Source organism: Mesoplodon densirostris, chromosome 1, assembly GCF_025265405.1.
Source record: "Mesoplodon densirostris isolate mMesDen1 chromosome 1, mMesDen1 primary haplotype, whole genome shotgun sequence".
Taxonomy (NCBI): domain Eukaryota; kingdom Metazoa; phylum Chordata; class Mammalia; order Artiodactyla; family Ziphiidae; genus Mesoplodon; species Mesoplodon densirostris.
This window is the reverse complement of record NC_082661.1, coordinates 211,431,644-211,457,718: the sequence shown is the minus strand read 5'-3', so window position 1 is coordinate 211,457,718 and position 26,075 is coordinate 211,431,644. Positions and strand designations below refer to the sequence as shown.

The 26,075-nt window shown below is 38.2% G+C and overlaps 1 protein-coding gene and 1 pseudogene across 8 annotated transcripts in view; both read left to right on the top strand.

Moving 5' to 3' along the window:
* Window positions 1-26,075, top strand: part of FAM13A (family with sequence similarity 13 member A) — a 332,218-nt gene that overhangs the window by 249,797 nt on the left and 56,346 nt on the right. For all 8 annotated transcript variants that reach the window (XR_009533983.1, XR_009533982.1, XM_060115146.1 and 5 more), the window contains 3 exons: window positions 15,599-15,640; window positions 18,435-18,614; window positions 24,345-24,534. Coding sequence is in view for 6 of the 8 variants with exons in the window: in XM_060115146.1 (XP_059971129.1) it covers window positions 15,599-15,640; window positions 18,435-18,614; window positions 24,345-24,534 (412 nt within the window). In the remaining 2 variants the exon portion in view is untranslated. The remainder of the gene's footprint in view (window positions 1-15,598; window positions 15,641-18,434; window positions 18,615-24,344; window positions 24,535-26,075) is intronic.
* On the top strand, window positions 10,158-11,474 carry LOC132482524 (protein BTG1-like; annotated as a pseudogene).

Below are 26,075 nucleotides of genomic sequence, written 5' to 3'. Positions count from 1 at the left end.
GAGAAAATGAATGTGCATACTAGCCCACATTTACAGTAGTGGTAAAGTTGCAGAAAAAGGAAAAGTTACCAGCAGGCACTCTTTTCCTGTGAGGGGAATTTAAACTAAGTGGAGATATTTCATAAAGGCAAAACTCGTAATTATTTGGCTTGAAATTAAAAATTTCAAAAGTAGTTTCTTTTTCTGAATAACATTACATGATAATCTTAAAAATTATGTAAGAATTAGGTTGGTACAAGTTAATTTAGCTTTTTTTCTTACCCACTTGACATGAAATAGGGAGAATCTATTGATAACACATGAACTGTTTTTTTTTTTAATTATTTGCATGGCTGGTTTGAGATTGACTTTTCTTGAGTTAATCTAGCATACAGAATTCAAGTAGAAAAAGGAAAACATGATTGTTAATTATGACTAAGTTCTAGATTTGGGGACTAGAAACAGAAACATGTCCACTGATAATTTAATTTATAAATCAGTGCATTTTTTTTTGCACTACCTCTAGTAAGAGAAAATGAGTGCTTCAACATTTTAAATAAATGTTTGTAATGTCCTTGTCTTCTATTCCTTTCCCTCCAACTTTATTACAATTCCTTTGCTGCAGTGTTAGAAAAGGGGAGTCATTACATGACTAATGAATTCCATAATGATTTATTAACATGATGAAAAACTAAATTGGCTCTTTTAAATCCAAAATAATTTTTTCTGTGCCTTTGAAAAGTAAAAAATGATTGGTAGTGGCAAAATGGTATCTTCCCTGGCTAAGGATATTGAATACTAAATATTATGTATTGACAGTGTTCATTGGTCAGGTTTTTCAGGGGAGGAAAGGCCCAGTCAAGAGATGAGACACATCCGAGGTGGGTGTTCACCAGAAGTAGATTCAGCCACAAGCAGCCAGGCGGAGGGGATGGGGTATTGAACGGAGGGGTATTCCGTTTTGTGGTTTATTCTGAGAGGTCCGACATAAGGTAGAATGGCACATCTCAGTGGCTGCAAGTTTGGGAGTGGGCAGTCTTCAGGTAGACCAAATCAAAACAGAGAGAACATGAGGGCAAAGCAGGCCTCCCATTTCAGAGGAAGGAGAATAGCTGCTCTATAAAGGAACTCAGATACAGTAGATCAGACAGGCATCCAGCAATTGGAGTGGAGACAAGGTGCATTATTTATAACAGCAAGAGAGGGTCTGTGTCTGGAGTAGAGATGCAGAGCATACCGAGAGGCTGCAGTGCACTAGTGGAGGTTCCAGGACCTTCCTGTGGCTGGGGGTAGGGAGGTCGGTCACAGGAACAGAGACCGAGAGGAGCCATTTCAGTCATTACCTTGCTCCACCGTTCACCCTGTAGAATTGCGGTCTCTGTGATTGCTATTCTAACATCTACAGCTGAACCACGTGTTAGTCTACTGTACGGTTCCACTGCCTTCAGGCCTTTCTGTAGTAAGGTAGGCCTCTTATAAATAGACATGCACTCAGATGTTCTCATTCTAGATGAATAGTTTTCTGTGATAAGAACTCTGTCTTCTTTAATTCCAGTACTTCTCCAACCTAACCTAATTCACCGTAGAGCCATTTGTCCTTTTTTGCAAAGGAAAGAAATAGTAGCTACAAATCTACACCTGCCACCATCCCATGTGGCAAGTTTATTGCAGCTACAGTAGCTCAAACAGTAGGTGTCATTGTTCCCCAGATGCTCATTAGAGATTACCCGCCCTGTTGAAGTGATTAAGGGAATGAAAGGGAAGGACCGGTTACACCAAACCCTTAGTGAGATTGCCGCAAATAAACACGAACCTGCATGCTAAGGGTGCAGAACATGCTTGGCAAAGATGCCCACACCCTGGCCTCTTTCCTAGTCTAGGTTGGAATCCCAGAAAAGGAGCCCCTACCTCAATTGCTCAGATTAGTGTGAAAGCAGCTTACAGTAGGTGTTCTTCTGTGCCACATGCAGCCTGTTGTCTGAATTCTTTTGGTGACGTCCAGTCAGATCTGGTTGGGATCTGTTGCTAGTTCTACTTCTATTTATCGAAGTCTTCAGTGTTGCCAAGCCCAGCTTTTGATTTCTGTGGTTATTTCCACTGGGAGTAGGGTTCTTGATCTCCACTTTCTATTCCTCCTCATCTCTACCTGCTCCCATCTCCCCACACTATCTTCACCTTCCGTATGGCCAGGGTCAGGTCCCGTCCTCATCCTATCCCATCTAACTTTGACCCATGAATTCCTTCTTTATGAATACCTAAATTTTACATATACCTAGCACCCATCTTTGCCTGTGCTTTATGAAAATCCTGAATATATGCTTCAGGGCCTGCATACCTATAACCAGTTTTCTTCACTGGGCTCTAAACAACTCACCTGGCCTCTGAGCAGTGTCTCATTCCTTACCTAACACTTGTCTTCTAGCGTCTGCACTGATCCTCTTGTTTTCCCCTTCTCATTTTGTGCTTCACTGAAACCTTGAAATTAAGTCTTTATCAATTTCAGCCCAAGTTTTAATACTCATCATGCAAATTGAAGCTAAATTGCTATTTTAGCAGATTTGGAATTGCTTAGGGTCAGTTTCAGTATTTCGTATGTTTTCTTTTCTTTTTTTTTAATTGGAGTATAATTGCTTTACAATATTGTGTGAGTTTCTGCTGTACGATGAAGTGAATCAGCTATATGTATACCTATGTCCCCTCCCTCTTAGACCTCCCTCCCACCCCCTCGTATGTTTTCTAATTTTCCTGAATCAGGAACATCAATTAGATTGATTTCTAAATTAGCTGTTTGGCACACAAACTCATTCTTTAGGATTTTATTAACTTTTTATTCTTAGACTCCAGGAAGCATCAATTTTATGAAAGTCTTTTAACTGCAGGATTTATGTTGAAGAAAAAAATTAGCTTTGGATAAATTCAGATTTAAATAGATACTAGATGGGATCCGGAAATTATATCATACCACTCTTATCTTGATATGTAGAAAACTTATTTCTAACTCATCTTTAGATAGCTTTTTGGGGATTACCTTTCCAAACAACTTGTGCTAGAATTTCTGTTTGTATTTGGCGGGGGGTAGTATTATTAAATTTTTAATAGTTTACTTTTCTCCTTAAGCATAATGTATGTTTTCTAAATTATCACTTTGAGGTAAAAAGCTCTTATTATCAGATGGGATAGTTTGGAGAAGTATATCATACCACACATTGTGTTTGTTTATGAGCCTGTTTCAGGCTACTAACTAAAAAGTAGAACAAATAAGCAGGCATTTTATTTAATTATCTACTTGATTTTTTTTTCCCAAGATGATAAAGTCAGCTAGATATTTTGGGTGTCTTTAGACACAGATAACTATATATGTAAATAGTTTTTACCTTGTCCTTTTTGACTACAACAGTATTTCTTAACTGAGGAGGTACATCACCTCTGCTTATGGAGCTCTTTTTTCTTTTTTTCTTGGTGGTAATATATAAATAAAATAAAATTTGCCATTTAAACAGCTTTAAATTATTTTTCAATTGCAATAAAATACACATAATATAAAATTTACCACCTTAAACATTTTTAAGTACATTTCCACTAGTAATGCACAAGAGTCCTGTTTTCCTACATACTTGTCAACATTTGTTATTCTTCTGGTTTTTGATAATACTTTCTTAATGGTATGAAGTATATGGAGCTCATTAAAGGTGCCTGGGTCTCACTGGCCAAGATTCTGAGTCTCAAGTGGGCTGGGTGTCCATATTTTCAAAAAGTGTCACAGAACAGTCTTTTCAACAAATAGTGCTGGGAAAACCGGATATCCACATGCAGAAGCATGAAGTTGAACCCTTACCTAATGAACCCTTACCTAACACCATATACAAAAATTAACTCAAAATAGATCAAAGATCTACATATAAGAGCTAAAACTACAAAATTCTTAGAAGAAAACATTGGGCAAAAGCTCCATGAGATTGGATTTGGCAATGATTTCCTAGGTGTGACATCAAAGGCACAGGAAACAAAAGGAAAAAAATAGATAAATTGGACTTCTTTAAATTTTTAAAAATTTTGTGATCAAAAAAATAACATTATCAAGAGAAGAAAAAGGCAACTCACAAAATGGGGGGAGGGATATTTGCAAATCATATATCTGATAAGGGATTAATATCTAGAACAGATAGAGAACTCCTAAAACTCAACAAAAAACAAATACAACACAATTAAAAAATGGGCAAAAGACTTGAATTGGCATTTCTCCAGAGAACATATACAAATGGCCAATAAGCACATGAAAAGATGCTCCACATCACTAATCATCAGGGATATACAAATCAAAACTACGATGAGACACTACCTCATACCCAGTAGGATGGCTACTATGATAATAATAATAACAAGTATTGGTAAAGATGACAAGAAATTGAATCACTTGTGCATTCCTGGTTGAAATGTAAAACGTTGCAGCTTCTAGCAAAATTAGTAAAGGTGGTTCCTCAAAACATTAAACTTAGAATTACCGTATGATCCAGGAGTTCCATTTCTAGGTATATACTCAAAAGAATTGAAAGTAGGGTCCCAAAGAGATGTTTGTGCACCCATGGTCATAATAGCATTTTTCACAATAGCCAAAAGATGGAAGCAACCCAAATGTTCATCAGTGGATGAATGGATAAACAAAATGCAGACTATACAATGGAGTATTATTCCGCCTTTAAAAAGGAAAGAACTTTCGGGGCTTCCCTGGTGGCGCAGTGGTTGGTCTCCCTGCCTCCCTATAGACTTCTGTTTATAAGAACTTAAGATTTTAATAAAAAACCTCTAGGTTAAAAGCAGACTAGCTTTGTCTGATATAACTACTCCCAGCTTCCCATTTAAATTCTAATGATGATATAAAAGACAAAAACTAGAGACAATTTTATAACAATGATGAAGAAAACTGTAGGGGCTTCCCTGGTGGCGCAGTGGTTAAGAGTCCGCCTACCAATGCAGGGAACACAGGTTTGAGCCCTGGGCCAGGAAGATCCCACGGTTGCAACTAAGTCCGTGTGCCACAACTACTGAGGCTGCGCTCTAGAGCCTGAGAGCCACAGCTATTGAGCCTGTATGCCACAACTGCTGAAGCCCACATGCCTAGAGCCCATGCTTCACAACAAGAGAAGCCACCTCCATGAGAAGCCCGTGCACTGCAACGAAGAGTAGCCCCTGCTCGCTGCAACTAGAGAAAAGCCTGTGCGCAGCAACAAAGACCCAACACAGCCAAAAGTAAATAAATAAATAAATTTATTTTTTAAAAAAGAAGAAGAAAACTGTAAGTCATCAATGGAGATGAACTGACAAACATTTTCACCTTGCAGGCTTCATATTTCACCATCTAAACAACATAGTGACCACAAAGAGAGAAGGAAGGCAAAAAAAACTGACTTGGATTCCTTCCAGTGTCTACTGCACTGACCAGAAAAGCAAGTGACATTCCCCCAACTGAGCAGAAACTTATTTTCTGAACCATCCAGAGCTGAGTTGTGTATTCTTTTTCACCTCCCATTTAGAGACTAGAACATTAAGTACCCAAAACAATGGAGAGGAGGAGGTATCCCCCTGGGATGCTCAGTTACCTGAGGGATAAAGGCAGGAAGATTATTGGATTTAATGCATGCTTTCAAGTGTACACCGCACAAAGACAAACTACAAATTTGTGTCTGATTCTCCAGCTTAATCATAAATTGGACTAAACAGCAAGTCCACTCAAGTATGCATGTAGATTGTTCAAGGGCAGAATCGTATCCTGGCTTTTAAAGTCTAAATCCAAGAGGAGGCATCTGCCTGTGGCCAAGCGACAATGAAATAAACTCAGAACAATATACCCAGCCAGGTGCTTGATGATGGCTCTGCCTGAATTGTTTGTTCCCCCTTATGAACCCCTAAACACAAATAACTATTTGGGACCTATAAAGAGAAATTACAAGCTAGGGGAAAGGATGACTTGCTCTGAGGACTCAGGGTAGAAACAGATTTCAGAAAACTGTTTTTTGTATGATTCACAGGAAAACTTGAGAAGTCATATGTGCTAATCTTCTCCAAAAATGCTCAAGGACATAACCAACCTCTTTGAAATATGAGTAGGAACCTGTAAGGAGAGAATAAGTTGAGAATTAAAAGGCTAGAGACACACAAGAACAGCTGAAATGAGAGAAAGAGAAGCATAGAAACGTATTTGCAGAGATTTTTAAAACTTTGGAAAGCAGTAAAGAGCAGAAAGTATTTAAAATAAATCAAGTACATGATGAGAGAGAAACTTGAGAAGCTCTTCCAAAATAAAAAGGGTAAAGAAAAAGCTGTGAGAGAAATAATGTTAGATATGAAAGTCAGAGATCAGAAAGCCAACCCGAAAATTATGATTCTAAGGAGGAAACCATACTAATAGAAATAGAAGTAGAAATCAGTGTTAATATATACCCAGCTAAATGAGAGGTGAATCCCCCCAAATATTTTTTTAATTAAGAAGTAGAAACCTGATTATAATTATTAGTGGAGGGCCAAAGAAAGTAATGAAATTCTAAATTTCTTATCTTACATGGAAGGTAGGAGAGTAGAAGCAGGCATCAAGCGTTTCAGGGGTTTTTTTTGGTGGTTTGTTTTTTGGGTTTTTGTTTCAGTTTTAATAGTTACAGATGTATGGGTTGGAGAGGCAACAACTAGTAGAATTGTGCATAGGATTCGTATATCCCAAATCACCTCAGAAGATAAGAGCAAAGACAGAAATCAAAGGAAAAGGAAGCTCCAAAATTATAAAACATAAAGCAAAAACATAAAACTAGAAAAAATGTATCAGCTATGACAGTAAGTGTAAATGGATTAAATTCTTTGATAAAAGCTAAAAATACTTTTTTAAAATGACTGCTTGAACTATGTTTTGCTCAAGAGAGCTATGCCTAAACAAAACAGCACAGAAAGGTTAATAATATAGGATTTATCTCTGATAAATATGAGCAGAAAGAAAGCAGAGATAGCAATATCAATACCAGAACAACTATAGTTTAAAGCCAAATCCATTAAACAGGACAAACCTAGACTTACTTTATTGGGTAAAATCCATACTAAAAATATAAAGGTTAAAATAATAAGTATGTATAAACTAGCACTGTATCAAATCATATAAATTTAAACCCTTAAGTTAACAAGGATAAACATACAAACACATTTGATGTATAGAACTTATATATACCACAATATGTCTATAACAAAAAAAATTTATAAAATAAATAGTGCTGAGAATTTAATAAAATTAATAAGATTTAAAATATAGGAGCATCACATACACTAAACTTTACAACCTACAAATAGGGCTTAAGCATCCCTGCTACTTTCTAAAAGATTACTCAGCTATCTCTAAAAGTTCTTGAAGAGTAGAAATATTAAGTCATGTCTTCTAACCACAGTGTAATTAATAACAAAAAATTTCCAGTCAACCAACGAAAACTCTCCTAAAGGGAGGAAGAAATTCAAATAGAAAATAAAAACAGACTATTTGGAAGAAAAAGAGGAAAAGTACATATCAAAATTTGTGGAATGAGATCTAAGTTCTTTTTAAGAGGTAACTTCACCTTCTTAAAAAGATCGAAGGTAAACGAGCCACACATTCAGAATAAGAAGTTATAAAAAGGAAGAAAACCAACTTCTTGGAAACCCGAAAGAATTTAATAATAATAAAAGAAAACATAAAAATAGCAGAACTTTGGGCTTCCCTGGTGGTGCAGTGGTTGAGAGTCCGCCTGCTGATGCAGGGGACATGGGTTCGTGCCCCAGTCCGGGAAGATCCCACATGCCACAGAGCGGCTGGGCCCGTAATCCATGGCCGCTGAGCCTGCGCGTCCGGAGCCTGTGCTCCGCAACGGGAGAGGCCACAGCAGTGAGAGGCCCGTGTACCGCAAAAAAAAAAAAAAAAAAAAAAAAAAAAATAGCAGAACTCATGTTTGAATCAAGGAACTCATTCTTTGCGAGTAAAAATGAAAATAATAAAAAAGAAAACCTCTGGTAAACTTAAAAACAAAAAAAAGGACAATACTGATAATCAGAAGTGAAGTTTGCTGTGAGGGGTATAGTAGTTTTTAAAAGGTTATAGAATACTTCATGCAATTTTATGCTAATAAACATGAAAACCTAGATGAAATAAAAGGTTTTCTGGAAAGCATAAACTTTGAGAAGAAATTTCCATGTGAATGCAAAAAGTACTTTTAATAATCTGTTCTAATTCTAAGAAAAGAAATAGATGTGTAGCCAAAGATTTATGTGAATAGCAGCATTATTTGAGAATAAGGATTATGTTTTTATTAAGGACATATCTGAAGCCAGATTACATGAGATGGAATCAGAGCTGTGTAAACTTGAGTGAGATACTAAACCTCTCGGAACCTCAATTTCCTCATCTATAAATGGGTGTAGTATATATAGTCACCTCTCCATTTCATTTCTTAATTTTGCTTTATAAAGACCTTAGTCTAAAAACTAAAATAAACCTCTGAATTTCTTTTTATGCAAAACATTCTAAATATGTGAAACTGATAACTCCCATAATTAGGGCCCGAAAGAAGCTGTACAAAATGTATTTTGACGTTTTGATGGGCTCAGTTTAATTTGTTAGAAAATATTTAATACAGTATCAAGATATAGGAATGGAGCTTCCCTGGTGGCGCAGTGGTTGAGAGTCCGCCTGCCGATGCAGGGGACACTGGTTCGTGCCCTGGTCCAGGAAGATCCCACATGCCGCGGAGTGGCTAGGCCTGTGAGCCGTCCGTGGCTGCTGAGCCTGCACGTCCGGAGCCTGTGCTCCGCAACGGGAGAGGCCACAACAGTGAGAGGCCCGTGTACCGCAAAACAAACAAACAAACAAAAAAAGATATAGGAATGAAGAATAATTCGTTTCTTCAAATCAGTCCTAATACTTAAAGGAATAGTATGTGTGAGTTTCGATAAAAATATGTGGGGATAAATATTTTTTGTCAAAATCTAAATACCTATAAATGCTCCCTAAGATTTCTGCATGTGATAATCGTAACTAAAAGTTAAAGCAAAGTGAATAACTATTGAGGACTGAGTGTATTTATTTTATGGCACTGTAGAGAATTGAACTAAAATCATGAAAATGTTTTAATTTACAAATTCATTATACAGTTACAAGGAAATAGTGGTATAATCATCTTATAATGTTGACACTGTGTATCAACTTTTAGTATTTTAAGATGATACTAAAAATACTGTATTCTGTTAAACAGACAAATTAAGGGTTTCATTCTGGTTTGATGATTAGTTACTGGATCCTCATCCTGAGGCTTAAACAAACATCACATAATTGTCTTTTAAATTCTTACTCATTAAAAAAATTGAATGTAAATATTATCTTCTAGAGAAAAAGGATAATTCTGTTAGACCTAATGGTTCCTACTAAAACAATATTTTACGGGCAGCATTTTATACACCACTGAAAAGAGAATATACTGAAGTAAGAGGACAGTAAAAAGAGAACACATCCTTCTTCAAGATGTCTGGTTTCAGTAGATTTGAAAGATTTCTTTATTTCAAATCAAGTGATCTAATAAGAGAATCACTTGTCAAAAGGCATTTTATGCACCTTATCACATGCAAATTTTATAGACTAACATAGATGAGCATAATCACTTTATGGAAATGTTTTGCTAATAGAAATAAAGACTAAATATATGTAACTATATCATAGAATATATTTCAGAGTAGGCTTAGAATCTGTTTTGAATGACTGTACCAGGAGAACATTCATTTGCATCATCACTTAAGTAGGCTTGGGTAATGAAAGTGACCATAATGCTGAGTCTGCTTATTTATTTTAGTTTTGAATACTTGCTTTATCAACATTAGGAAATGAATTCTTCCATATTCAGGTGTTTACACTACAAGTAAGAGATTTTCTTAGCAAATCAGTCAAGTGCTCTGAAAAAAATTCATTATTCTTAGCTCTCTGCAGGGGATAGAAAACAAGCTACGTGTAGATGAAGAAAATCATTATCTTTCACTTTAGCTTATTTGCTTATTGTCTTTTTGTTAGTGTCTTAACATTACCTCCATAAGCTGATTATAGCAATGGAAGCAGGCCCTATTTCTGACATTAAATATTCTTAGAAATCTTGTTATTGATGAATTGTTAAGCACATCCCACAGGAACTATGGAGGTGATTGGATACCTGACCAAAGCCGTTTTGGTATCTGATAAACCCTATGACTGACACTGTCATAAAACTAAATATGCAGTTAGTTATAACCTTTTGTAATGATTTAAACTTTAGGGCAATAAACTTGAAACTGAGATAGTCATAAACTTTTAGAGCTAAAAGAAAATCACAGAGATCATCAACCAAAGCTTTCATTTTCTGTATGAAGAAACCAACCCAGGGCCTCCCTGGTGGCGCAAGTGGTTGAGAGTCCGCCTGCCGATGCAGGGGATACGGGTTCGTGCCCCGGTCTGGGAGGATCCCATATGCCGCGGAGCCTGCGCGTCCGGAGCCTGCGCGTCCGGAGCCTGTGCTCCGCAACGGGGGAGGCCACAACAGTGAGAGGCCCGCATACCGCAAAAAAAAAAAAAAAAGAAAAAAAGAAACCAACCCAAAGCAGCCAAGCTAACCAACAATCTGACTGTGATTGCAGCTAATTAACTGCAGAGCCAAGACCAGAACTTCACTTTTCTGATTCCCAACGCAAAACATTCCCTTTTCAGAATACTTTCTTTAGGCCCCTCAGAGCTGGAAATGCAACTGTTGGGAGCTTCGGAGGCTGCAGAGCCGTAGGCGGCGGTGGCCTGGGAGGTCCGGGCGCTGTGACCAGGCCGCGGTCGCTCGTCTCTTCCTCTCTCTGGCCACCTCCTGTCTCGAAAATAACTTTTTTACTCTAAAGAAAGGAGAAAAAGTGTAGCCATCTGCCCCTCCCTCTCTCTCAGCCCTCTGACCTGTGAGGGAGCCCGGGCCGACCCCGCGCATCCCTTCTACACCCGGGCCAACACCGTGATAGGCGAGATGGCCGCCAACAAGACGTTCATCTCCAAGTTCCTCCGCATCAAGGGGCTCACGAGCGAGCGACAGCTGCAGTCCTTCCGCCAGAGCCTGCAGGAGTTGCTGGGAGAACATTAGAAACATCACTGGTTCCCAGAAAAGTCCTGCAAGGGATCGGGTTACCGTTGTATTCGCATCAGCCATAAAATGGATCCTCGCATTGGACAGGCAGCACAGGGGATTGGACTGAGCGGTCAGGAGCTGTTCAGACTTCTCCCAAGTGAACTCACACTCTGGGTTGACCCTTACGAAGTGTCCTACAGAATTAGAGAGGTTGGCTCCATCTGTGTGCTGTACGAAGCCTCACGAGCAGGAGGTAGCAGCCAAAACAGTACCAACGTGCAAACGGTAGACAGCAGAATCAGCTGGAAGGAGGAACTTCTCTTGGACAGAACAAGCACTTCCAAACACTACAATACGATGACTGTATCAGGTTAAGATATAGTCAATGGATGGATCATCTTATAATGGATGGATAAATTTGATACTTGCTTTGGGTGGGCGCCTCTTGGGGGATGGATTATGGAATTTAAACCATGTCACAGCTGTGAAGATCTGGCACAAGATAGAGAGGTAAAAACATTTTTAAGTGACAGTGCCATAGTTTGGACAGTACCTTTCAATGATTTAATAGCCTGTGAGTCCAAGTAAATGATCACCTTATTTGCAAGGGAGAGAAGTCCTAGGGTGATTTCAGTTTCTCCCAGACATGATGCCTACATTTTTACATCAGTCCCTTTAACGCAAATCTGTATTTCAAAGAACCTTTCTCGGGCCTCCCTGGTGGCGCAGTGGTTAAGAGTCCGCCTGCCGATGCAGGGGATACGGGTTCGTGCCCCGGTCTGGGAGGATCCCATATGCCGCGGAGCGGCTGGGCCCGTGAGCCATGGCCGCTGGGCCTGCGCATCCGGAGCCTGTGCTCCGCAACGGGAGAGGCCACAACAGTGAGAGGCCCGCATACCGCAAAAAGAAAGAAAAAAAAAAAAAAAAAAGAACCTTTCTCTGCAGTAGAACTTGCAGAGAAAATTTGCACTATGACACTTAAAGTTGTCATCCTTTTTGGCAGCTCAACAGGGAAGCTCAACATTTTAAACATGTAGTACTGGAAATTTTATGACAAGACTTTTACCTAGCTCTTAAATATGTATAAATGTACCTAAGACAAACTAGTAAGTATGACCTGAGGAAATGGTCAGACCTTGTATTGTGTTTTTGGCCTTGAAAGTAGCAAGTGACCAGAATCTGCAGTGGCAACAGGCTTTGAAAAAGACTCTTAAAAAGACACTATCTCAAGTGTGGTGTTAGCACCAGCCAGCTCTCTGTACATTTGCTAGCTTGTAGTTTTCTAAGACTAAGTATACTTCTTATTTTTAGAAAGTGGAGGTGTGGTTTGTAACTTTTCTTGTACTTACTTGGGTAAAAGTCTTTTCCATAAACCACCATCTATTTTGTGAACCTTCTTAGTCATAGTTTGTTTGGTAAATTATGAACTGGTGTGAATTTGTACAGCCCATGTGTATTGATTGTGGCAGAGTTGTACAGATTTCTGTATTTTGGATGAGAAATTTTTCTTCTCTCTATAATAGTTTCTTGGCATTAAAAAAAAAGAATACTTCCTTTAGAAAAATTCTATTTTAAAAGCATGGAAGTATGGACACATTAAGTAATACCAAAAATTCCAAAGGCCTATTACAAAAGCACAAAAATATAAATTTATCATAAATTTGACCTAAGATAAATGTATTAACAAAAATCAATATGGTTTAATTACTTAGTCTTATTATTGATTTATTCATTTATTTTGCATTCTGAGAAAGGCTCTTTAAGACTGATTCAGATGGCTCAGGTAATTTTTCTTTAAGCTCTGAGGGAAATGTTGATGTATTGCCTTTTATTCATTCCAATTAGCATATGTTTTCCAAATCATACCTTCATAACTTAGAATCTTTAAAAACAGCAATTGTGATATCTAAGTCACTGAAGTCTAAAAGAATTTTAGTTGCAGGAATTTGGAACCTTGCTAATCAGTGGTCCTCCACAAATCAACAGCATCAGAACCACTGGGGAATGTGTTAGAAATACAAAATCTCAACTTCCCCTTTCCTAGACCTAGACCTACTGTATCAGAATCTGTGTGTGAACAAGATCCCGGGTGATTGTGATGCACATTAGAGTTTGAGAAGCACTTACTCAGAGAGTTAGGAATCTCAGAACCTGGTCCCATTTGTTGTCATTTCCGCGTCTCTTTCTTCCTCGCCTTTTTTCATCTTCTCCTCCCTACCCCACCCCCTGCCCCAAAAGGAGCATAAAAATATCAGTGTGTGCTTTAATAAGCAAAAAGAAGTTCAGGTCAAAAGTGTATAGAAGGGAGGAAAGGAAGTATATCCCTTCATTCTGAGATGGCATGGCTGACTGATTGGCTGATTATATTTATATGTCTTTGTCATGTTTTTAGTACCTAGCAGATCTGTATTTTCCCGCCTGTATGTTCTCCCGGAGTCATTATTCAAATTGGCCCCTGCCCCCAAAACCAAGGTTGTGTAACTGCGTGAGACATGGAGTACCTGAGTTAATTATACAGTGTTGAATTTACAGAGGGTGAGCCACAGCATCAAAAGCAGGGACTGCCTGTTCCAGCTAAGGACAGAGAACAGCCAAGGATTTATTGTTGGTTATGTAACCTGGGAACCTCTATGAATAGCAGGTATTGTGAGGCACACATGGTTGTAATTAAAAGCAAAGTTAAATCCCTAAGCCCAGGCCTCCGTATAGGAAGATGACTCTCGTGAGTGTTTCTTCTAGTGAGTGATGGATTCAAAAAGCCGAGTGTAGCGATTAGGAGCTTAGACGCTAAGCTCAAACTTTCTTGGTTCCAATCTCAGCCCATCTACTTCTTGGCTCTAGGACTGTGAGTTACTTAACCTCTCTAACCTCTTCATTTGAAAATAGGGAAAAGAAAACAAGGGTACCTACTTCATGGACTTCTTGTAAACAGTAAATGAGAAAAGCTATGTAAACAATACTAAGCACAATGTCTGAAACACAGCACTCAGTAAGCATTCGGGTTTATTTATCTGTTCATTCATTTATTAATGAGGATTCTTCTCATACGTTTCTCATGTGAACAGCAGCACTCTTTTATGCAGTTTTTCTGGGACTTGGCTGTGGTTTGTGACCATGACAAAGAGCTACAGCTTTCGCTAAAGGAATTCTCTGGGGTTAAAGGGTGAGTGTCTGTCGATCACCTCTGGGATGATGAGTGCTGTGCTGGGTATGGTGCTGGTGGTATTCGTAAGTATTGTCATGAAAGAAAAGGAGAAATATTACACAATCCCTTGAAGCACTTAGGTTCTAAATGGAAAGGGATGAGATACACATATACATGTACATGGAAGAACCACGTACTTCAGATGATTCCAAAGCAACAGATGATTGCAAAGCAACACATTCCAAAGCAGATGATTCCAAAGCAACACATTCACATGCTGAAAATTCTGTAGTATAAATGAGGATGCTTGGAGTGATTGAAAGGCAACCGTCCGTATTGGTCATTAACAGCTTTTATTTTCTTCAGGTGTCTTCTACAAAGAAGAAAGTAAAAATGGGAGAACTGTTAGATCTATTAGGCAAAACTGTAGTTTGACACGCACTGAAGATTTTTTTTTAATCTCATTTTCAACATAGGTACTTCTGAATCTTGATTTAGAAGCCAATTAAGCACTACAGGGCAGAATGTAAGAAAGTACTCACACTGATATGGTTAAAACAGATGCCAGCCTCGACCCACACTGTGCTTATATGAAAGTAGAATGGGGGGCAAACGGGTGAAGTTCTGAAGCATGCTAATCAGATAGTGTTCTCTCATTTCACCATTCCGTTTTATCTGGACTACTTTTTTTTTTTTTTTTTTTACTGACTACTTTTTAATACTTTCAAAGGAATTCAGGCTTTGGAGAAAATGGGAAACAGAGGAAGTTTATAAAAGCTCAGTAAAAGGGCTATAAATTAGGTGTTAAGATGAAACATTATAGAGCTTGAGGTATTTTCCATCTTGAGGAACTTAGGCAGACAACGTGGCTCAGATAGAGTCATGTAGAAAACAGTGTTTGTTCCTTGTTCTCTGTCCCCTACGGCCCCCGCTCCATGTTCAGAGCAGTTTTAGGAAGATGCTTCTGTCTGCAGACAGCAGGGATGGGGCAGTTGGTAGCAGGAAAGCCATGGGCAGCAATCGTATTAACATTTGGGGAAAATTCAAAGACCCCAGACTAGGGCCATGGCAAAAGTCTGAGAGGCAGAGATGGTTTTCAGGGGTCACCTTTGAAACTATCCGTCATGGACATCTTAACATGGAGAAAAGAAGCTGTTTGGGAATATGCACCCAGTGCCATCTCTAATCTAGAGACAGGTGAAAATCAGCATCCGTCAGTGGAGAATTAAATGTCATGTGAGGGTCATTCAGGGCCTGGCTAATACTTTCAGCCCGGGGTGCCCTCACACGTTGGATTTGCACTCTCTGGTCCTCTGTCTAACCTGGCTTCCTTTCTTTTGCTTCTTTTCTACAGTGCCCACGTATCCCAAGTCAGCAATGTGTCGACAACGGGAGAGTAAGTGATCCGGATTTGGGGCTTTTTTCCCCTCCTCTCATGTATTAAACAGTAAAAAAAAAAAAAAAAAAAAAAAAAAAAGCTTTTCTAATGGTGTATAGCATTGGAAGATTAATATAATAAGTAACCAATGATGATTTTTCAAACCACCCAGAGGAGAAGACCAAATAAGAAGTGTTCCTATTTGAGCTTCTGTGTGGGTGTGTGACTGCAGACCCCTCAGCCGTGTGAACATATGAGACTTTCTGTTTATTTTGGTCAAAATCGTGTCAGTCAGTTAGTACGTGCAAAGCAGTCTGTGTGCTTTGGGAGGTGTCTTGCCATTAAAGGTGGAAATATGAACCGTGTATTTTACTTCTTCCTTTGTTCGTTTGAATCAGCCTCCATTGATGGAGTGCCTGCTATAGGCCAAGCATAGTGTTAGGTGTCTCATGTCAAATAAGCCTTGAGCTCTGCCTTTGGGGCCTTTACAGTCTGATAGGACACAGAAAAGGAGACAAGTTAGTGATGGCAGCAAGTCCTTTTTCCACAGGGCAGGGGCAGTGCTCTGTTAATTATGTCTATCACATGTCTTTTTCCTCCTAAGACGACCAACCGCACTTAGACTAAAATCTAAACTGCAGCTATCTACCCCTGCCTGTTCGTTGTGCTTCACCCATAGGACATTGCTGGCACCTGGGTGGGCCTTTTGGAGCATCTTCCCTGAGCAGGGATCAGGCGGATGAGAAGGGGCGGATGTGTGATAAGGAAGAAGAGAAAAGTATTAGAATAGGGACACTAATTGGTATGAATGTGGCTCTAATAGGATGAGTTGGGTTTTTTTTTTTCCCTTCCTTGTCATGTGAGGAAGCACTCAGAGGGCAGGTTTGATGTCTTTTATCTTTGAGAATTATAAAGAGATTCCAGAATTATACCAAGACTGATGTGTTCTTGTCTGTTTCCTAATGACCTTTACTTCTTATATGTCTCGTATAACGTTTGGAAAAGGTGTGGCTTTGGTATGTATGTATATATTAATTTATTCACTTTCCTATGTACCACTATGAGGTAATCTCAAATTGTTGGGATGTAGAGTTCTAGATATTAAAGTTCTAATGCCTAGTCATTCCGTACTTGCTCGTTGTTGTAAAATAGTTTTAATGAAATTACTATGAGTCTATTATAAAACCACATTTGGCAAATCTTAAGTTCTTAAATTTTCAAAACCCATTTTATTTAACTGAATGTGTTTCTCAATCTGACCATTTTTAAAACATATATGTGGGGCTTCCCTGGTGGCGCAGTGGTTGAGAGTCCGCCTGCCCATGCAGGGGACGCGGGTTCGTGCCCTGCTCCGGGAAGATCCCACATGCCGCAGAGTGGCTGGGCCCGTGAGCCACGGCCACTGAGCCTGCGCGTCCGGAGCCTGTGCTCCGCAACGGGCGAGGCCACAACAGTGAGAGGCCTGTGTACCACAAACAAACAAACAAATAAATAAATAAATAAAATATATATGTGGCTTTTTAAAATTTTAACAGCTTTTTTGAGGTGTATATACAAAAAAGCTATACACATACTTAATGTATTGTATACTTAATGTATACAATTTGATGAGTTTGGATGTGATCCTTTTATCAAGTGAAGGAAAACATGCTTTGAGGAGTGTCAGTTTAGAATTTTTCATGCCTGCTTATTCAGAATTAAATAATGAAGTGATAAAAATGGGTTTAGACACATTGAACGATTATATAGCTTTAAAAATGATACCTCATCTGTCTTATGATGCACTCTTTTTAGCCCCTGAGCTTCCCTGTTTTCTTCAGGTTGAACAAAGTAAATCTATCCTTCCATCTCCAGTAATATACATTGGGGTGTTGGCATGAATACAGCTTCAATCATATATATTACAATTGAATTGAATAGAGGTTCAGAAAGATTTTACCATTCTGTTATGAGGAGTAATTGCTCTGGTCAGGTGTTCTTTTTTAATAGCATTATTGCCTATATAATTTTATCTTAAAGGGATTCCAAAGACATAATAGGCCTCATAAAATCATTTGTGCCCGTTTGCTTTGTAAATCATACTGTCTTCCTCTGCAGAACTGGTGTAAATCTGGAAGAAACTCACCTTTGTAAGAATAGGTCCATTATTGTTCTATGAGGAAAACAATCTTTCCTCCTTCTGCCTTATATTCAATGATCCTTACTTCCTGAATGCCTCCTGTAATTGTTGCTAGACCTGCTGTGAGTGTTTCAGGAATCCTCGACTCACAGAGATGGAAAACACAGTTATCACATTGGTGGAATTGGTTCTGTGTAGCTTTGTTTTTAATACACAGTGCAAATATTTGGGGACTAATGCCTCATACTGTCTTTGCTCATGAAGCTGTAGTAGATGTTCCATGGAAAATGCTGATATTTCCAATATTACGGGCACTTTTTTTTATTGAAGTATAGTTGATTTACAACGTTGTGTTAAGTTCTGCTGTAGAGCAAAGTGATTCCGTTATACATATATATATATATATATATATATATATATATATATATACATTCTTATTTCATATTCTTTTCCATTATGGCTTATCATAGGCTATTGAATATAGTTCCCTGTGCTCTACAGTAGGACCTTCTTGTTTCTCCATTCCATGTATCAAAGCTTACATCTGCTGACCCCAGCCTCCCACTCCATCCCTCCCCCAGCCTCTTCCCCCTTGGCCACCACCAGTGTGTTTTCTATGTACGGGGACATATTTTTAAACGCAGTTATTGATAAGTTTCATTGCTTGATTGACTCTGCATTCTTTTTTACCAGACTCTTAGAAAGAACCATCCGGTCAGCTGTAGAACAACATCTTTTGGATGTTAATAGCTCTGGAGGCCAAAGTTCAGAGGACTCAGAATCTGGAACATCATCAGCATCTTTCTCCACATCCACCAAACAGCGACGACGCCAGTCCAAGGAGCAGGATGAAGTTCGACATGGCAGCGACATGTGAGTTGGCATTGGTACTTCTTGTTTGCATTTGCTCTTCTTCTTTTAAAAATATACACCCGGGGGCTTCCCTGGTGGCGCAGTGGTTGAGAGTCCACCTGCCAGTGCAGGGGACACGGGTTCGAGCCCTGGTCTGGGAAGATCCCACATGCCACGGATCAACTAGGCCCGTGAGCCACAACTACTGAGCCTGCATGTCTGGAGCCTGTGCTCCGCAACAAGAGAGACCGCGACAGTGAGAGGCCCGTGCACCGTGATGAAGAGTGGCCTCTACTCGCCGCAACTAGAGAAAGCCCTTGCACAGAAACAAAGAGCCAACACAGACAAAAATAAAGTAAATAGATAAAAATTAAATATATATATATACATATATATATATATATATATATATATATACACCCAAATTAGTGATTGTGTTATAGACACTCTCATTTCAGTACTCAGGTTAAAATTTTAAGTTTTCATTTTGACCCTTCTAAACTTGGCTGGCATTTAGAAATTCATAAGTGATTGAATAAATATTTCCTTTTCATCTAGATGTTTTGTATGTTATGGGAAGCCACCTCTGATTTAATACATTTCATGGCTTCCTCATGAATATCTTGTCAATATTTAGAGAGATCCTAAACCACTGGAGGAGAAAATTGCCACATGCCTGTCCAGAGGTGGTTTTTTTCCTTGTTAGACAACATTCAGTTGGCTATTAGACTTGCTTATGAGCCAGCAGATTTTCCTACTATTTTGACCTGATTAAATACCAGAATATTACTGTAAATGCTCTGACAGTTGATGATGTTTTAGTAGAAGAAAGGTTGAGCTTAAGTCTAACAAAAGAGGAAATGCTTGAGTTCTTTATTGTTATAATGACTAATTATAAGGCATTCTCTCAGCATGAATTTCAAGAAGAGTATTACAACAAATTTTATTCTCCATTAAGATTTGATAAAATACAAATGAGTAATTACCATTCATCTTATTGAATAATCATGATTTAAATTGTCAAGGAAAATAAATTTATATAGAATAGACTATAGTCCCATATTTTTCCTGAAGGTTTTATCTACTGTAGCATTTAGTCTCTATAAAGTTATTATTTTGAAATTCTTATTAAATGATAAAGACTAAACCAAGCCCTACTTTGCCTCATTCCTTTTCACCTGGACTCATAATCTACATCAAAACGTTGATGGAAAAAAAGCAACTTCTCTTTGCTTAAAGTAAATACAAAAGATAAATAGTGTAAATAAATTCCATGCTGCACATTATAAAGATGTTTAAGAGCTATATTAACAAATGTAATTTTAGAAATTAAAAAGTATCAGTAATATTACCCACTGACTTTTCAAGTGGTATAAGCAGCACGTTTTAAAAAATATTTGTCTTAGAGCTGGTGGATAGGAGGGGGTGCTGTAATATTTCCTTTAGAAAATAGAGAAATTATAATACGGGACATATTTACATTTAAAATTAGCTACTGACTAAGCTTTATAGAAAGTGTTTAGGTATATAATTAGTCTGTGTCACCTATATTGTGTTATACAGCAAGTACCAATTATTCATCTAACACTGTTCTTAGCCTCTGCCTCACTTTTTGCCACACAGTATGTAGCAACACTGCATTTTTAAAATCCTTAGTGTGTCATGACATTGTGCTTTCCACCCTCGTTGTTTGGACAGAGGGATAGCAAGCAGAGGCTGGAAGCGGTAGTGAGCATGGTAGAACAAAGCTGGACAGTGGTCCTGGTGGTGGTGGGTACCTGGGGCGGGCCGGGGAGGAGCATGGTAGGGTAAGGTCAAAAGTGAACAGGGGGGCTTCCCTGGTGGCACAGTGGTTGAGAGTCTGCCTGCTGATGCGGGGGACACGGGTTCGTGACCCGGTCCGGGAGAATCCCACATGCCACGGAGCGGCTGGGCCCGTGAGCCATGGCCGCTGAGCCTGCGTGTCTGGAGCCTGTGCTCTGCAACGGGAGAGGCCACAGCAGTGAGGGGCCCACGTACCGCAAAAAAAAAAAAAAACAGTGAACAGGGGCTACACAGATAAACCCACACACCTGTGGTCACCTAATCTATGACAAAGGAGGCAAGACTATACAATGGAGAAAAGACAACCTCTTCAATAAGTGGGGCTGGGAAAACTCGACAGCTACGTGTAAGAGAATGAAATTAGAACACTCCCTAACACCATACACAAAAATAAACTCAAAATGGATTAAAGACCTAAATGTAAAGCCAGATATTGTAAAACCCTTAGAGGAAAATATAGGCAAAACACTCTCTGACATAAATCACAGCAAGGTCTTTTTCCATCCACTGCCTGGAGTAATGAAAACAAAAATAAACAAATGGGACCTAATGAAACTTAAAAGCTTTTGCACAGCAAAGGAAACCATAAACAAGATGAAAAGTCAACCCTCAGAATGGGAGAAAATATTTTCAAATGAAGCAACTGACAAAGGATTAATCTCCAAAATATACAAACAGCTTATGAAGCTCAATATCAAAAAAACAACCCAATCAAAAAATGGGTGGAAGACCTAAATAGATATTTCTCCAAAGAAGACATACAAATGGCCAAGAGACACATAAAAAGCTGCTCGACATCACTAATTAGAGAAATGCAAATCAAAACTACAATGAGGTACCACCTCACACCGGTCAGAATGGCCATCATCAAAAATTCTACAAACAGTAAGTGCTGGAGGGGGTGTGGAGAAAAGGGAACCCTCTTGCACTGCTGGTGGGAGCATAAATTGATACAGCCACTATGGAGAACAGTATGGAGGTTCCTTAAAAAGCTAAAAATAGAACTACCATATGACCCAGCAATCCCACTACTGGGCATATACACAGAGAAAACCATAGTTCAAAAAGTCACATGTACCCCAGTGTTCACTGAAGCACTATTTACAATAGCCAGGACATGGAAGCAACCTAAATGTTCATCAACAGAGGAATGGATAAAGAAGATGTGGTACATATATACAATGGAATATTACTCAGCTATTAAAAGGAACAAAACTGGGTACTTTGTAGAGACAGGGATGGACCTAGAGACTGTCATACAGAGTGAAGTAAGTCAGAAAGAGAAAAGCAAACATCATACACTAACACGTATATGTGAGATCTTAAAAAATGATATAGATAGTCTTATTTGCAAAGCAGAAATAGAGATACAGACATAGAGAGCAGATGTATGGATACCAAGGGGGAAGAGGGGGGTGGGATGAATTGGGAGATGGGGATTGACATATATACAATATTGATACTATGTATAAAATAGATAACTAATGAGAACCTACTGTAGAGCACAGGAACCTGTACTCAATGCTCTGTGGTGACCTGAATGGGAAGGAAATCCAAAAAAGAGGGGATATATGTATATATATAGCTGATTCACTTTGCTGTACAGTAGAACCATTGTAAAGCAGCTATACTCCAATAAAAACTTTTTTTAAAAAGTGAACAAGGGCTAGACAGGGAGAGAAATATGAAACACAGAGTAACCACTCCTGCTGAACGTTAATTACCTCCTCAGAGGCCCTGTCTCTAAATACAGGCACGTTAGTGGTAGGGCTTCAACATATGAATTTGGGGGAATACAATTTAGTCCATGACAACTTTCAAATCTAAAAACTCCTCCATTAAAAAATTACAATTGGATTTATACCCCGGGAGTTAGGGAAAATATGAAGAGAAAGAAGAAGACAAATTTAAATAGTAAAACAAATGATTGTGAATTTGAGACCAAACTCATGTAGGCATCCACAGAAGGCACTGCTCCCAGTGCAGGGAGGGAGAGATTTAAGCGTGTGTGTATATGTGCCGGCATGTGAGTCCTTATCAACTTTTCCTCATGTCTTCAATTATTTTATACTTAGGATATTTCTTATAAATGTTACATACATCTTTTATATAATTTTACTAAATCTACATATTTGTACATTAAAAGTTGTATAAAATAAGACTAAATTAAATATGGAGTATTAAAAATCACCAAAGATAGTATAACTTTGAAAATATTATGATAATATTTAATTCATAATGTTGCCTCCATGATAGCCTGTCTAAGACAGGATATGAATTTAAATTGCAGAATAAATATTTAATGTTATCTTTCACTTGGGGATATGATTGAACTGAAAATATGGTCAGGAAAATATAGTAAAATATGGTCATCTATTTTTACTCTTTGGAGCTCATTTATTTCAAGATAACAGCTTTGGGTGTTTAGGGAGATACCTTTATATATTTTTCTTAAATTGAAGTATAGTTGATTTACAATGTTGTATTAATTTCTGCTGTACAGCAAAGTGAATCAGTTACACACATATATATATTCTTTTTTGCATTCTTTTCCATTATGATTTATATGAAGATATTGAATATAGTTCCCAGTGCTATACAGTAGGACCTTGTTTATCCATTCTATGTGTATTAGTTTGCATCTACTAACCCCAAACTCCCAGTCCATCCCTCACCTCCCCCTGTCTCCCTTGGCAACCGCAAGTCTGTTCTCTATGTCTGTGAGTCTGTTTCTGTTTTGTAGGTAGGTTCATTAGTGCCATATTTTAGATTCCATATATAAGTGATATCATATGGTATTTGTCTTTCTCTTTCTAACTTACTTCACTTAGTATGAAAACCTCTAGCTGCAGGGAGATACCTTTAAGGTCACACCATGAGGGAGTGTATAAAGTCTCATTCATTTGTACCTGACCAAGCCATGATGCTGCACTGATGATTTAATTTGTTCTGTGATGTAGTAAAGGGTAAACATTTTGATAAGTAATTTAATTTTGTGAAAACCTCTTAAAAGGGAATGTTAGGGCTTCCCTGGTGGCGCAGTGGTTGAGAGTCCGCCTGCCGATGCAGGGGACACAGATTCATGCCCCAGTCCGGGAAGATCCCACATGCCGCGGAGCGGCTGGGCCCATGAGCCATGGCCACTGAGCCTGCGCATCCGGAGCCTGTGCTCCACAACGGGAGAGGCCACAGCAGTGAGAGGCCTGCGTACCGGGAAAAAAAGGGAATGTTAAAATACTTAAGGAAAACTATTTCAAGAACATTAAATGAATTAAATTCTATAATTAAAATGTCTAAAACTAAGTCATGAAGGAACTCTAGTTATAAGCTTACATCCAGAAACTTGTACTGGAAAATAATGAATCCATATTTCAGTTAAAATGCTTTGTATTCCATAGTTTTTATTATACTATTTCTACCAAGATTATCTAATGCAGTCAGGTTTAGGTATTAATGCATTTCTACTGTGCTAAAATGTCTTTCGCAATTGGGAGAATCAGTGTTCCATTCTGGAGAAAAAGACAGATTTCCTTTTCAGATTTTTCTTCATACATTATATTACTTTATAAGATGTGTGTGTGTGTGTGTGTATTTATATAAAACCTATGAATTATGTGAAATGTCTTTGTAAGTTTGCACTATTCTCCTGATTTGAATACAGATTACTTTTGGTACAAATACAAAAGGTGTTCATTGGTAGAAACATAGCCCTTGCCAATTTGCCTCTGGGAATGATTTCTCTTTTAATGTGATATATTTGGCACCAAGTGGTCTTAGGAGTAGCACTCTGCTCAGATTTTGATCAAAGATGCAACCTGGAATTTCTAAGCACTCTTCTGACTTTCTGTGTGATGCAGTGGCAATGTCATTTAAATGTCCCTTTTACCTTTTAAAGTAAAATTAAGCTAAATCTTTTTTCAATTCAAGGGGACTTATCAACAAAGAAAATATTCCTTCTGGGCTCAACAACCTTGATGAATGTATTTTGAATGCTCATCATGAAGTGGAAAAATTACATGAAAATACTTCTGGTTATATTGGAGAAAGGGGCAAACCGAAACGTCAGAAATCCAGTTCCAGACTTTCTGAGCTCGGTGAACACCAAGATAGTCTTGTGGTAAGTGCATACTTCCGTACAATTTTTACTTGTGGCCAGTTAGGGAATATCACACCTCTTTTCCTTGCTTTGTAAAAAATATCAATGTGGAGTTTCACGGAATTATAGAGCATGAGTTCTGAAAAAGACCTTAAGAGCTACTAAGTATACACACGTCTTTCTTTTTGATAAATATAAGAATCAAGTCCAAGGTAGATTACATTTTGCCAAAGGAACAAGGGGCAACACATGCCTCGGTTTCCATGTTATTGAAATAGGTCTGAGTTTCCTCTCATTCTTTTGAGCATTTTTAAATTTTATTTTTGGAATAAAATTGTCAAAGCAGTTTTCCTTATACTCTCCCATTTTATTTGTTCCTGTCTATATGAATATGAAAAAAAATTAATGATTGAACTTAAAGTGAGGTGAAAGAAGAATACATACAGGAAGAGGATCAACTGTCTTTGTGTTCAGAAATTTAATTTCAAAGCTGTACACTATAAATAGTTTTCTTCCTCTATTCCTCAGAAACAAAAAAATTAATCTCCTACACGGTTACCTCAGACCTGAACTCTGGATCGTTAATTTGATACATAAGTTATTGCAGGTGGTTTTAGTCAATAACTAAATATTTATGCAGTTTAACTATAAATATATGTCATCCTTTTTTGTGTATGCTTCAGTTTCTCTGAAAAGTGAGAACAAAAGTCTGTCTTCTAATTCCCTGTAGTTTGAAGAAATTTAACCCAAAAAAAGAAAAAAAAAAACTGAAGATGAATTTTATAATATAACATAAACTAGCGTCCCTAATAAAAATAGGTAATAGGTAATATCCATTCTTACAATGTGTAAAGCCTCTGTTCTGCTTTATCTCTGAGCAGTTTTTACCTCCATGCTGGGTTTTCTGTAAATTTAGCAAAACTTATGGGCCACTCATTTTCCCATTGTCACTTTCTGCATGTGCTCAGAGAAGATTCCCAATTTTATTCCCTAAATAAAATATGCATAAATACAAATCTGGGGAAAACATGTTTATTCCATTTTCTTCCAAATGCCTTGGTGCCCTGTTTCTAGAAATAAATTGATCAGCTAGAATGGACAGAGACAGTCATCCACCTCAGACCCGTGTCTGACACAGTTCTCCCAATACAGAATGTAAGCTTTGGAGCCATTGCACATTAAATGGTTTTTAACACTAGCTTAATTCTTATTTGGGGGAAAAGTAACATTTTTAATAAACTAAATGATACTAACTCCATTAGCTCTTTATTTGGCCCATGATTTGTTTATCTGCTGAAGAGAATTACAGTGACTAAAAGGCTGACACTTGGCTTCTCAGAGAAGAATGTGCTTCTCTGAATCCCTTTTAAAATGAACTTAACTCATCAATATTTTTTTCCACCAGGAATAGTATCTTAATTAGCTAGGTGGTAATAGCTAATAAAAGTGGGAAAGTACATTTATTCCTTAGAATATGTGTGTGATTGCTAAAACTGTGGACATCGTCTTTGTTTAAAAACAGTTAGAGGAGGGCCTCCCTGGTGGCGCAAGTGGTTGAGAGT